Consider the following 15,106-nt stretch of genomic DNA (forward strand, 5'->3'; position numbering starts at 1 on the left):
CAACACCATAGCCACAAAGCAACCACGGCGGTTGCGTGGGGATATCTAGAGAAGGGGTACGCAGAAAATATTGAATAAAAGATTTGGATCCCTAGCTACAGGCAAGTATGGATCCATGCTAATTAGTATTGACAATTACAACGGCAAAGTATGGTATACAAATCATATGTACATAAATATGCACTTTTAAACAAAATACAGGGTGCTTCTACTGTCTCTACGTTGTAGCGTAACACAGACAGATAAGCAGTCAAAGGTAGATAAGTATGATACGGAGTGATAAGGTGTTATGTGGGTCTGATCGCGGTTTATAATCGTTCGACGATGATGGATAAGGTGCTAAAGAACGAGAAGGGCTTATAATGGTCGGAGGAAATTTGATAAGGTTGGTAAGGACCGATAAGGGCTGATAACGGTCGGATCAAATCCGATAAGGTTGGGAAGGACCTATGAGGGTTGATAAGTGTTGATAAGGGGTGGATCGAGTTCGATAAGGTTATAACGACCGATAAAGATTGATAAGGGATTACGCTGGTCGGATCAAGAGCTAAAACAGATTACAAGGCCAATAAAGCACACATTTATTGAACCGTCTACTGCTTTATCAATCCGAATAAACGTACGACGCGTCGTAGCGTGGAAATGAGCAACAGGCACAATGCTTACGCATACTTAGGCAACTCCAGTGGAGTTTATGCCTATTATTTTCAGATGTTCAACAGAAAGCGAAAAAAGAAATACCTACCTACTTACATGCCTGCCGGCTTGCCCGCCTGGAAGGAGGCAAAGAATGCTTGGCATTAAAGTATTGTCAGTGGTCTTTATAAAGACATTTTGAACCGATCGCACAGTGCTTTACTGCGTTCGTGAAGAAGGAACTGGAACTAGATACTTTAAATTCGGACACAATAAACGACAGCACATATATAGGGTCATAGTGATCATGTGGTTGCAAGGAAATTTCACGATTTGGAAGATCCAAGGTTCCACCTACTTCAGTCCTCACAGGCCGCTGCACACCTTTCTAACGCAGCACCGAACATGGCACCGGCGCACAGCGTATCTCACCAGTAACGTGCAAATTATTAGCATAAACACTTCAACACTTAATTAGACGATGTTTCAATTCAGCAAGTGCGATGTCGCTTAAAAAATGCACGTTGACTACATCCACCTTTGCCGTTCCCCCATATCTTGCGCAGGTTCAGCATTACTGAGTGTCTACTTATACTCAATAAGCATTTGATCATCATTTATTCTTATGAGTTCTGCGGACTAGTACTTCTAGTTAACACAGGGACCAACAATATTTGCTGTGTACTTATATGTAATTAGCACTTAATCAGCATTTATTCACATCAGTTCTGCGGACTAATACTTCTAGTTAACATCGTGTCCACCTAGTGGACGTGTCCGTTTCTTCTGCTGCGTAAGTGCTCATTGACTGGTGACGCTTGTCCCCACGTGCACGCCCCAGTCCAGCAAATCAGAACTTCAGTAGCAGAACAAATAGGCATATCAACTAGGTGCGCACTTACAGAACTCCTTCCCCTGTATCTCAAAGACGAAAACACCCGAGGCGGTGAGTTTGTTGCCCGCAATAGACAAGGCCGTCCTTATCTAGACCGCATGAGACTCGTGCCATCCGCAGAATTCTTGGGACGCTCGAATTTTATCGTTTACAAGTGGTGCTACATCTTAGCTCACCGCTTGTTTAGGTGACGCCTGACCAGAGAGTGGGAGATAAGGAAACGCGTGAGGCAGCTGTTGAAAAAGAAGAAGGAAATATGTTGGGACAGCTAGGGCAGTCCATCACGATTCACTTCGCATTCGTCTTGGGTTTCCTTCAACCGAGAGGTTGCTCAACTTGAATTTGTTTAACAATGACGCGAACTATCGCTCTAAATGTTCAGGTGCGTGATGTGACGTGGATCCTTTTGGCTTCCTTGGAGCTGCTAAACCTGGTCCACGGAGATATTCTTCGAGGACTCGTCCCTGCGCAATGGTGCGAAAGCTACGATGTCCTGGATCTGTCACACAGCTTCAACGAGCGGACGATATATTGGGACGACAACGGGTACTACAAGCTCAACGTGACCATCTACAACGCAACCAGTTCTGGATGGTAGGCAGATGCATTGTTCACTTTGCGATGGCGCTATGCAAGCGACGAAGCCGAACGAAGAAAAAAGAACAGGTGTAGCATAAGCTAGTTCTGATGCGAAAGTTTACTAGGAAAAGAGAGCATAAAAAGATTATTTAGCGTGGTTAATAACACCATTTTAAGGTGGAAGAGGAAGCCATGAATGAGGGCGAGTTTTCTGTTTTCGATGTCGATTAAGTATGTCGATGAACTATGTCGATGAAGAATGTTTATAACGTTAAGACAGAGATGAACGTCTACATATCAGGAAACTTCACTGCTTAGATGTTTCTTCTTTTTGTAACAATATCTTTAATTTTTTTTTAAATTTCTCAGGCAATTTGCGCAGCTGCTGTACGCGTTGTTTGACGGGTGCAGTAACTGTTTAGACTACGATGGTCTGAACCTGCATTCCGGTATTTGACCACAGTGGAAAATGATGAGTTCTTAGGAGGGTGCTTTATCTCGGGCGCAACTCCAATGTGGCCCTCTCAAATACATCTAAAACGCAGAAAAGTTTTTCTGAGATAACCCCTGGACCAGTTTTAATGAAATTTGTTACATTTTTTTCAATTTAAACATGTTACAAAGTTAAATTTTAGGGGCGCTCGGAAGCGGAAATTCTATTAAGGGTCGGAATTTTGTTTAACAAATTTTCAGAAATTCGAAAGTCTGAATAAATAGAAGCAGGATGTTAACAAATTAATTGCTCTGAATCAAGAACAGATATCACAGCTCTGTAATGGACATCCATTAAATCATTCAAAGCGAATAAATTTGATTTGTCAATGTGTGTCAATTTGGTGTGTCTTACGTGAATTACCTGTAAAAGGCTTCTCCAAAAGCTGTATGTACATATTATATTTTTTTGAAAAATTCACGTGTAAGATATTAATTTTGTACGCCTTAGATGTACTGGTATATGCAATTCATGGAATTGTGATACCATTTTTTCCTTGCTGAGTTATAGAATTTTTCTTTTTTTTTCTCTTTCTTTATCGCTTCTGGCTGTCTGCTGCCTTTTGGACCTTCTGATATTTAGGACCAGTCAAGTTGCTTTTTTAGCAACTTTTTCCCTAATGCCTTGGCACTTTGCACCACTTGTTTTTATGAATGAAGGTATGATGATGAGGATTGTTATTATTATTACTATTATTATTATTATTATTATTATTATTATTATTATTATTATTATTATTATTATTATTATTATTATTATTATTATTATTATTATTATTTGTAAACTTGATAGTATCGTTTTCTGAAAATTTGTGATTTTTGCAAATTTTTAATAAAAATATTGGCGGCCTAAATCAAAAATTCAAAACACACACTCACTGGATTTCAGCATTTTCTTTCATATGCAACAAACCTGGTCAAATTTGGCGCAGTTGTTGGCGAGAAAAACCAATTCACCTTTTACGTGTATTTAGATAAGAGCACCTGAGCTAAAGCTTCCTCTTAATAAAGACAAGAAGTAGGCAACAACAGACCAATTACCGCTTCGCATGAACGCAAATAATTTGATTAAATATATTTTTTTTGCGAGGGGGCAGTGGAAGTGGGCAGGACGGAATATTCAATCGAGTTTTGGTGTTTTTCAGTACACCAACGCTTTGAAATTAAACTTTCGTGTTTATGTTCTGTCCGTTATGGTCAGATGACGGGTGATCATAGTTCCATTTTATTGCGATAGCAATTATTGGACACTCCAGGCAAATCTCTGCCATCGGCGTCGCCTGTGGCGTGACGTTCTCTATAAAGCCCAGGGGCAATAAGATCATCGCCGTGAGCCGTATGCCGTACGCCGTATGCCGTATGTGCGAGCGAAAGCGTGCGAGGGTATGGATGGAAACAACTTTATTCTGAATCCGGCAAATTTGATGACCCGGGCTCACTCTCTCGCACGAAAAGGAGGGAAGCGGGGGAGGAAGCGCACCGTCTTCCGCAGCGCGCTAGGCTCCGGGAGGAGGGTAGAAAGGGGGGAAGCGTTCTACTACTAGCTGCCCGGGTGGCCGCGCGCGCCCACCTGGGCCGCTCTATATTGAAAGCCATCTGCGACTGCGAAAGTCTGCAGCATGCTGTGCTCTCTGTTTCCGCGGCTTAGTTCGCGTTGATGCAAGATGCAGCACGAAGGCCAATTCGCTCGCTACTGCTGCCGCGCTTCCTCGCTCCAGCGTTTTGACAATGATTTTTCGGGGTCATTGAGTGTGATATGTATATGTTTGCTTGTGCGTGCGTCACACCATGCTCAATAATTTAGTTTGTACGCCCCTGTTGACATGTTTTAACGGCCGATAAAACTACTCTCCTTACTTCGTAAAACTGTCCACTAATTTTCTATCGCAATGGATGCCTCTTCTTTTGGCGGACTGCGACTTCTTTAAAGGGTTTGCGACTTGAAGTGTAGGATAATACTTAAAGGCATAAAGCTGTACATTCACTTAGGGTTCTCAGTAGTTATCGCGTAGGTCTGGCGAATCTGTGTTCAGAAGTCGAACGCGGGGTTCCGCAAACATTGCTGCCCGCATTACACGTTAATAACACCACGTGGTCCAAATTATTCCGACTTTTCCCGCTAGACTATATCGTAGCCATCTTGGGGCATGTTTGTTTGAAACAAATCAATTATTCAATTATTAAATAAATAAATAAATAAATCGATCGGTAAATCCAACTGACATTGGAGTACTAAGTAAAACTACAACACATTATTGAAAAACTTTCTCAACAAAAATGTGCTTTCAATTATCACAGCGCGATCTAGTAGCAGTGGCATAATCCTGGCGAAGTGTCCATAAATTTGTCTCGAATATTCGTTATTCAAGTCAATTCAGTGAGTAACATCGTAACAGTTATGGTTTATCGGGAGCATGTTTTAGTTCTACCTCAACAGCGAATGCTTATCTGCGAAACCCGCCGTGGTTGCTCAGTGGCTATGGTGTTGGGCTGCTGAGCACGAGGTCGCGGATCGAATCCCGGCCACGGCGGCCGCATTTCGATGGGGGCGAAAATGCGAAAACACCCGTGTGCTTAGATTTAGGTGCACGTTAAAGAACCCCAGGTGGTCAAAATTTCCGGAGTCCTCCACTACGGCGTGCCTCATAATCAGAAAGTGGTTTTGGCACGTAAAACCCCAAATATTATTATTATTTGCGAAGGCTCATTTGAATGATGAAATATAAGGAAATTTGTATATTACACTCGACGCTTCTTTTCAATGGGTACGAAAGGAACATTAGGCACAATGTTGACTGTGCGGTGCTGACATAAGATTATATAGTGATTCGGTTGAGCGAGTGAAAAGATTCACTGCCGACCTATGTGAGGCGTAGATTTCCCGAGAAGAACGCTTTCCCGCAGCTTGCGGATTGCATTGTAGCAGAACCTAAGCGGGCGATGACAGTCTATACTGCAAAACAGTAAAATAAGCAGCCTTCTTCCATCAATATTAAACTTCGCAGGTAGAGCGCAGAGCGTCAGTGGTCTTTCCTAGAATAAGACCTGGTTCACAAAGCACAGTCGTCATCCACCCCATTCCATAACCGTGGTGGCACCAGTTTCCGTCAGACGAGAACGCTTCTTCACCTCTGTCTCATAAAGAACGGCCTCCAGCATTCTATGGTTAGGCTTTGAGGATGTGCATTAGGTCAAATGCAATATATTATTATAGCTGAGAGTGATGCAGTATCTGACGCTCCCGATGCTAGTGCACGGGAATGATGCTATGGCGTCGAGCTAAACCTTTACAGTGCGCGTCTCGCACCACCTGTGATCAAACAACGGGGCGCGAGACACGTGTGCGCTTTGCACGACTACGCAGCCGCACACAAGTGCTCGGATATATCCGTGTCATTATTCGTACGCGAGTCCAATAACACAAAAACACAGCACATAATACTCATAAACCCGCTGCCCGGACAGAAAACCTGTATATAGCACATGCAATGATATATGGACGACTGAAGCACAATGCGTCCTGTACAAAGCTGAGTTCCGCTCTAGGCCCGAATCAAGGTTTGCTTGCATGGACGCACGCATGAGAGCGTACGGTTGTTTATCAGCTGAGCAAAACTGCTGTTTTCGTAACGTTTCGCATAATTTCTGCGATGGACTAAAGTGTACGTCGGCACATTTTTCATGCCTCGATGCATGTCTCTGGCTTTAAAACGGGCAAGTGCTCAGCTGTGCTCGTTTCAAAATCAGATCACCTAATGGGCATTACTGTCACCGCCTTTCTCAAAAGAAGTCTGGACATTCTGCTAGAAAAATAAGATCGTCTCTTTTTCCTATAATGCACGTTTTGGAAATGGGTAAAAAGAGCTAACAAAAGGGATATAAGACGTTGGCTATATGTAGGGTTCCGTGTTTTCGGATAAACCCGAAAAAAATCTGATAACCACTCACGAGTAAAAATTTTGACAGTTCGTATTTATCCGATAAACTCCGATTTAAACGGCCAATATGACCCTCTTCCGTTCTTTATCGGAAGCCTTTCGATGAAGGGCATGTTATAAGCGGTCACTGATATAATAACTGGTCTTACAGATATAAAGTTTACCTCACCTCACGTCAACAGTACCTCGCAGACCGCAGCTGTCGCACATTTAACAAAGGAATTGTCGCCCCCGGGCGCGCGAGACGACATCTTGATATACGGTCCCCTGGCGGTACTCGAGCGCCAAGGGACCGAATCGAGCGCGGAAAGCCTGCTGGCGGAAAGCGTGGCATGCTCACTTGACGCACTTCTGCAGCAAGGAACAGAAACTATGGACAAGCAAAATGGGAACGAAATGAAAGCTTTCCAGCGACTAAGCAAAGGTGTTTAGTGATTTTGAAGAGTTAACGTCATCTGAAGGAGTCATTGTTTGCAAGTTTTGTCGTGTGACAGCATTCCCAACGGCAAGGGAGCCTTGAGAATTGCGGAGAATTTACAGTGACAACTCCATGTCCAGGGAAAGAAGCCCCGTCTCGACACAACGTTACTAGAGCTAGTCTAGTAACGTTGTCTAGACACACATGAGTCCTTTTCTAACTGTTGGTGCTCTGAATTTACGGCTATGTGACAGTGTATGCGAATGGTTCGTACAACCTGACACGGTGTCTCCGCTTAAAAAAATGAAATTATGGGGTTTTACGTGCCAAAACCACTTTCTGATTATGAGGCACGCCTTAGTGGAGGGCTCCGGAAATTCAGACCACCTGGGGTTCCTTAACGTGCACCTGAATCTAAGTACACGGGTGTTTCCGCATTTCGCCTCCATCGAAATGCGGCCGCCGTGGCCAGGATTCGATCCCGCGACTTCGTGCTCAGTAGCCTAACACCATAGCCACTGAGCAACCACGGCGGGTGGTGCCTCCGCTTATTTTGCATGCTTCCATCTATGCCAGGTGTCTTCACATGGTCGCAGTCCAATTTGTTCATATCGTCTTTTTATTCCTATTTCTTAGGCAACTCGTCACACCAAAACACGCCGAATGAATGCACCACACGGGCCCGATCTAATATACAAAATGCGGATGACATCCCGCAGCCGTTTTGCCGTGCACTCTGTGCACCAGGGCGATGGGCTTCTTCGTAGCCTCTTTTGAAGCAAGTGTCCGGCGGCAGGCACGAAGCTACGTAGTGATCAACCATATCGGAAATACCTACATGAGGTCAGTGCGAAAGACATTGGGAAAATAAGGTCTTCGATGAAAGACCACCCCGTTTCTATCACCATCGACGAGTCGGCGGAACTTCGCGGAGCTCTGGCAGTGGTGGTGCTTGCAACCTTCTGCGACGACGAGCTTCCTGGACGTAGGACCTTCATGATAGACTTGCAAGTATTGCAGCAGTGTAACGCAGTATTAATTGGCATGTAGGTACAAACTGCTCTTCAGAAGGTTTGAAAGGCCTCAGCCAACGCAGCTGTGTTGTGCTCCGATTCAGCTTCCTACATGCAGAAATTACTAAACAGTCATCCGTTACATCTATTGGGCTCAAGCAATTTACCGTATTGCATATTTCTCCAGACTACGGAGATACTGTACACGTGTATACCGATGGCTCTGTCACACCATATGCCTCCAGTGCAGTCTTCGTCATTCCACATATGTTCATCGCTCGGCGGTTCAAACTAGACCATGGATCAACATCAACTGCCGCAGAACTTGTTGCTATCCCGGAGGCACTTCTATTTCTCTCCGAGGAGCCTCCTCACGCATAGACGATATCCCGCGATTGCAAGCCAGCTCTTCAAACGATTGACTGTGTCCTCAGACGGGGCCCATATTATTCCATGGCTATAGAAATTGCAGAGCATCTCGACCATGCAACTAGAAATGGCCACAATGTCACCTTTCAGTGGATACCTTCACACTGTGGCGTGATAGGAAACAAATAGGCAGACGCTGAAGGAAAAACTCATTTGGATAATGCTTCTGAAGTACGCATTTCGTTCTCACGAACAGACACAAACGCCCTGCTTCGTTGCGTAATACGCAACCATACGTTGGAGCACTGAACCCAATCTGATCAACGACACCAGCGAGTACATAAAAGGGAACAAGAAATGAAATTTCGTATGCTACACAAGGTCAAAAGAAGCCACACGAGCATGGTTCGTCTTGGTGTCGCATTCACCAACTGTTATAGACATATGATAGGTAGCAGTGACACTAGCCCAAATTGTGAACACTGGGAGGTGCCAGAAACACTTTATCATATATTTTGCGTGTGTCCCGCGTACGCGCAAGAAAGACAGCAACTGGTCTCTTCCATTGCAAAGATCCATACGAGGCCACTATCAGACGAGTTTGGTCCTTGGCCTAATGCAAACAGCGCAGCCCTGATAACAAGTGCCGCTATAGCTGTTCTCCAAGCCACTGGGCTTGACGCACGGCTGTAGAGATGCTACAACTCTGTGAATTTGTATAGACGCATCTCTTTCTTATACCATCATCATCATTCATCAGCCCTTTCCCTCCCCGTCTCTTTTCCCCAGTGTAGAGTAGCAGGACAGTGCAAGTTATAGCTCAGGCCGACATCTCTGCCTTTCTGTAAATAAATTTCGTTCTTTCTCTCTCTCCTACATTCAGAAGCTATACAAGGACTTGCAACTCTCTAGCCCCGATTTCAAGGCACTTCATTTCAAAGATCCGTGCCACCTACTTTACAATGCTCTGGAGGATGGAATTAAGACGAGCTTATTTATGGTCGTTCACTATTTCACTGTGGACTTCCCTGCCCTGTTGAAGTCGTCGCTGGAGCTGCGCCGTAAATTTGGTTTTGCCTGCGTGGCCATGGGCATCACCATCAAGTCGCTGAAGACTGTGTCCGTTTAGGTGGTTCTCTATTTATGAATCCCTAGAAGATGTTCTGGACTGCAGGTATGCCATTTTGTCTTGCATGAGAAGCGACGATGCCAAAGGAAAGAAGTGTGAAAAGCTCAAGACTCTTGTTTCAGCGCGTGAAGTTGTGCGCGACTTGATGATTAAGCTGAGGGTCCTTAAGACAAATTCGTGTGCTGTGCTCTCAGTCATTAAGGAACTTGAGGCATAGAGTACGAGGCAGAGAGTACCCTGGTACACCAGGTTTACCCCATACTGGGGGTTTGTTTGCACGTGCTCCTCAGTCAATGGCATGACTCACCTGAGAACTTCACATTAAATATCGCAACTCTGATGGATCTCCTTGACAAAAATGACCGCTCAACTACTGTCGCCGACCTTCCTGGATACTACGTTGTTGTCCCTGAAAAGTGGAAACAGACACTAGAGAGGGACCTTTGCGGTGCACTCCGGTACACCAATGAATCCTATTGATAGTGTTCAAATTGTGAATTCAAATCTGAAGCTTGAGCTACCCCGGGCATTCGAAAGCTATGCGCCGATATTTAAGTTAGTGTTTCTTGAATCTGACGACATGAGCCAGCTCATGAGTTATTTTGCGAACTGTCAGAGCTATGAAATAAATAACATTGGTGAACGCCTGTAGTTTTGGAGACGTCACACTGCCCAGTTTTCAGTGCTTTCTCGCTGCATGCTGTCTTCTGGCTCACCCTGTTTCTAGCGCAAACGTTGAAAGGGAATTTTGAAAGCTGATAATCATAAATCGAAAGGAGCGCGATTCCATCAGTGACAGCAACCTCGTAAAGTATGCTTGCGTCTATTACAACAGGCTTTAAGGTTGTAATACGCACAAATGTAGGTGTCTTGTATTAAAGTGTTTGTGCTTGTGTGTATGTGTGTTTGTGCATTAAACGCTTCCAGACAACTAAAAATCGCTTCGTGCGTTCTGATGTTTTGATGTTCAGGTATCACTTTATCTAAGATTCTGGAGTGTTGAGAATAATGCAACACTAAACGCCGGATTTCGGAGAATTGGGGATTTACGAGAAATGAACTCCAATAAATTTCGAATTTCCACCAAAATATAAACTCCGAAAAGCACCCTCCGAATTTCAAGAAAAATAAATTCTGAAAACACGGAGCCCTAGCTACATGATATGATCTGCTAGATGAGTACTGAGAGCGTTTCTGGTATAGGGGCCATGAAGTATACTGAGAATGCGCAACACTTAATCAACAATAAGTGAAACTCAGGCTTATTTTCCGCCTTGTGTACGTAACGAATTCGTGCTTACGATTTCATATCTACATATTATACATGCCAATGGATGATGGAGTGACAATTCCTAATTTGAGGAAACTGTATTTGTGAGACGATGACGTTTTATTTGTGCCTTATCTAAAAGATCAATGGATTATTTTGCCTTTCGTTTGTGTATTTCATTTATGGAACATTCATTTACGCCAACTCACCTCTGAATGGTCCAGGTTCCAAGAAGACACAATGGAAGAAGCCATACATGGCGGAACCCACCTGGACTCACCAGTGCACTTCCACAAGGGTGGGTGGGACGCGACACAGATACCACTGAACAGGTTGATGTTCCTACCAGTGGCAGTTGTGGACGTCAGGGAGAAAGTGGCGCAGAACCCCGAATATATGCTTTCTGTGGATGACATACTTCTCTGGGAGGAAAAGAATGGTCAGCTTCCGAGCGGGTGCCTCTTCGTGGCTCACACCGGACAGTCTAAGGTAAAATCTTGAGCATTTTACTACTGAACGTCTTCGCTTGTTACGGCTCAGTGATGACATTGCCCTTTTTTGAACGACTACGGGTAAATAAAGTAAAAAGAATGCGTAAGCGAACAGGATCGTTCTGGAGATTACTATGCGTGAAAGTAATGCTTAGTAGCCCAACAACGAGATTAGAATTTGCGTTTGGTATTCAGATTCTTGGTGCAGCGAAACAACGCTGTAATAGCGAAACAGTGCGATTGTCTAAGCTGAGGAGTCAAAAGGGGTACACATAATTGGAAGAATATGTGCAGAATATCAGAAATTTGTTTTAGAATTGTGAGGAATGTGTCCTCTATGTTTTGTTGTATATCTGGAAAGAAAACGATACGTTGAATCAATTTTGTCAGAACTTGCCAGTGTGGACAAAACTTGGAGTATATGAAAAAAACGTGAAAGGTAACTATGGTCCCAGGAACGAGCAATGCAGCGGCGAAATTAAAGTATAGCTTTTAACGATAACAGTACTGCAATATGTAATAAAGAGCTAATGCATGTGAGATAACATTGCAATTGAGATTAATGAAGAAGGTGGATCAGTTATGCGAGGATTTGGAGGTCTGTTAGAGTATACGAACATGTGTCTAGAGCAGATTGACCAAATTAGCGTCGGAAAGTGACAAAAAGTGAGTAATAACGTTAGAAAATTAGCTGGAATACGACAAAATTGGCTGACGAAGAGCCGACACATGGCTGGAGATCACTGGAGGAGGCCTACATAAACTAGCAAAGTGATGAAGATGGCAAGGTTTATTGGTGAAATTGCCGCCAAGGAACATGTCAGGGATCGATAGATTTGGAGGACTAAACATCACTTCAAATGCACTCGTCAGCAGCTCCTGAGTTCCGAAGTGCAGGTTGTTTACTAATATCATTGTAATAACAAGTTCATATTCAAGGTGTCGTGAGCCAAAAATAGAAAGCCGAAAATTGGTTGCCAACAAATGAACCTCAAAGATTGTGAACGACGATGGCACGAAAATAGCGACATGACGAAGCTAGAATTATGATGTGGAAGGACCATGACGGCATCACGACCACCTGGTTACCGTTATACCTAGGTCTACCGGCATAATTTGTTTGATACAGTTATTGGGGACATAGCGCTTAGGTGACGCGGTTACAAGGAAGAACATGAGGACGGGCACCCGTCCTTGTCGGTCTTCGTAACATAAAGAACGTAGAAAGCAGTTAAGATCAGTTAAGAACATGGCTACTGTTTTTTTTACAATATTAGCTAATGCTTTACAAAACGGTTCATTATTTTTGTAGGCTGTAGGTTCAATGAGAAGTTGGTTCCATCCCTTCGAGGAACGTAGCGAAATTGCAAAATAGGCATGGTGTGTAAATGCACAAGTTCCAACGTTGTGTTGACAAACAATGTACATAGTAAAGTAACGAGGTCAGCCGCGACAGTGGGCCAGTGGCTATGACACTGCGCTGCTGAGCTCGAGGAAGCGGGTTCCATCCTGATGCGAGCGGAATTCCAAAAATCACTAGTGTACCGTGCATTGAGTGCATATTGAAAAAACCCAGGTGGACAAAATTGCTCCAGCACGGTGTGCCTCGTTATCAGGTAATGGTTCACCTCCACCGCGGGTCGGCCCGGCATTGCACTATCTTTGGGATTCTGTGTCTACACACGGACACGATTCTGGGGGAACTAGCCCTTAAAAGCTTCGCTGTAGAAAAGGGCATGCGCGAAGTTTTTTTGACGATTTCATAAAGCTTAAAGAGACGCGAACAGAGCTCTTACGCACGTATACGTTTGCTGTCGCGCAGCACTGGCCAAACCGCACCGCCTATATGGGCATCGACGCCAACGGCGACAAGCATTTCCCAGCCATGCAGCCGGAGGCGGCCTCCTACCTGGCAACGCAACGGAGTGTTTACGGCGTCGGTGTGGATACACCTTCAGTGGACGCGGCTCCTGAAGATGCCGCGCACCGGGCAGTCTCAGCCGCAAACATCTTCATCCTCGAGAACCTCGTAGGCCTGGAGAAGCTGCCGCCAAGAGGAGCTTACGCCATCGTGCTGCCACTAAAACTGGATGGAGCCAGCGGTTCGCCCGTACGAGTGGTTGCTCTGGCGCCGCCCTAGCATGCGTGTACCTTGTTTGTACTCTGAATGCAGGCCACTCGATTACGCTAAATCTGCTTCAGTGTTAGATCAAGCAGGTTGCCAAGTGGTGTTCCTATGATAACTTGGTCATTCAACATCACAAGATGACGCAGTCTTTTGCCTACCATCTACTGACTTACGGCGTGGTGTTCTGTTGGCTTCGACACATGATTTTGTCTAGAGGCAAGATACATATTGTTACGCATGAAGAAAACGAAGACCAGTGAACGTGCTTGCGGTAGTAATGGTTCCGTTGTTGTGAGCGTTACCCCGCACCTCCACCACTTTGTTACGCGCGAAGGAGACCGTTTATAGCCCTTACGGATGAAGGGGACCCTTTACTTTAAGTCGCAAAGGTGAGCGCAAGAGCGGTCAGCTGGTTTATCCACTGAGCGTCGTTCTCTTCTTTCTTCTTCCACTCGGGACCGCAAGCACGTTCACTGGTCTTCGTTTTCTTCATGCGCAACAATATGTGTCACAAAAATAACACACATGATGTTGCCATGGTAATAATGGAGCAGTTGTTCCAGTTTTTCATGTACTCTACCGCAAACGAGAGCAATAAATATTTTGAGAGTTTTGAAGTTGATGTTGTTGCGGCTAGGGTGGCGTTCAGGGCATGGAATCCATCAAGCCCATCGACTACTACGTCAGGTTGTAGAAAATGAAGAAAAAAAGGTTTATTATACTTAGCTACGCGGCTCCAGTTACGGAAGCCCACTTCATGCCGCAGCAAGTTAAACGTCCAAGTTCACATATGGCTAGCTATCCTCACTCTCGAAATGTCTCCGCTTCTTATACCGTCGTCTTCCCTAGGCGAGCGCCGACTAGGGAATCTGGAGATCATCCCGCAGCAAATCACCATCGTCGACTCCGTCGCGATACCACGCCCACGCTCGCATTAACCCGCATTAACTCCGCCTCCGAAGAGGCTGGTTTGGAATATGTGGCAAGAAAGCAACCTGTGCCTCTCAGGTCATCGACGTTGTTCCCCTCCTTTTCATCCTTCCCTCAGGCTGACAGGTAAAGCCGGGCTGAGGGCTTCTTGTGGGACACGCCAAGAGTTGGTGTCCACACGTCGTTGACTCCTCGATAGGCGCTGATGGATGCGTGGTGGTTTTACTTGTGCTAAATGTCTAATTAACTGATTCCTAAATCGCCGTCGTTGTTCCTCTCCTTTTCATCCTTTACTCAGGCTGCCAGGTAAAGGGTGGGGTGAGGGTCTTTCGTGGGACCCTTCAACAGTCCGTGTCTACGCTGCATTGACGTCTGGATAGGTGCTGATGGATGGGTGTTGGCTTGACGCGTGGCGAGCGTCCAGTTAACGCTTTTGTGGTGTTGAGACGTAACAATGTTTAGAGCATTTAATGACCTGCTGCCGCGGTTCATTGCTTAAGAGGTTTTCTTGTAGAAGACAAGGGCACTGGTGCGACTCCAGACTGCACTGGCTACATTGCAATGGAAGCGGTATGCAAAAGGGCTTTTGTACCTAGCTTTGGATGCCAGTTGTAAATAACTGAAAGCCGTGAAGCTTAATCTGAAGCCCTCTACAACAATGAGTCACTTCTGGTACGTGTTGCTTCGGGGCGAATAACTCTAGGTGCTCATGAAATTTTTGTTTGTGTGTCAATGCACAAATACTTTACGCGAGCAAACTGCGTGTTGCAAAATGTTTACTTATTGTTTTGCATTAAATATGCAGCAATCAGATGAAT

General features: G+C 44.9%; 1 protein-coding gene across 1 annotated transcript; it reads left to right on the plus strand.

Moving 5' to 3' along the window:
• The first annotated feature begins 1,726 nt into the window (after positions 1–1,726).
• Positions 1,727–13,975, plus strand: LOC142579690 (isatin hydrolase-like). Its single transcript, XM_075690156.1, has 3 exons — positions 1,727–2,125; positions 10,964–11,228; positions 13,053–13,975. Exons 1-3 carry the CDS (start codon positions 1,884–1,886, stop codon positions 13,368–13,370), a joined length of 825 nt encoding a protein of 274 aa, XP_075546271.1. The 5' UTR covers positions 1,727–1,883; the 3' UTR covers positions 13,371–13,975.
• Positions 13,976–15,106: the final 1,131 nt, after the last annotated feature.

The sequence above is a fragment of the Dermacentor variabilis genome, chromosome 4 (genome assembly GCF_050947875.1).
Source record: "Dermacentor variabilis isolate Ectoservices chromosome 4, ASM5094787v1, whole genome shotgun sequence".
Taxonomy (NCBI): Eukaryota; Metazoa; Arthropoda; class Arachnida; order Ixodida; family Ixodidae; genus Dermacentor; species Dermacentor variabilis.

What these genes read in the sequence shown, in the direction of transcription:
- LOC142579690 (XM_075690156.1), top strand. Translation starts at nt 1,884, where the DNA reads ATGACGCGAACTATCGCTCTAAATGTTCAGGTGCGTGATGTGACGTGG. An exon ending in AACGCAACCAGTTCTGGATG is followed by an intron (nt 2,126 to 10,963) that starts GTAGGCAGATGC and finishes TGAATGGTCCAG; the next exon opens with GTTCCAAGAAGACACAATGG. An exon ending in CTCACACCGGACAGTCTAAG is followed by an intron (nt 11,229 to 13,052) that starts GTAAAATCTTGA and finishes GCTGTCGCGCAG; the next exon opens with CACTGGCCAAACCGCACCGC.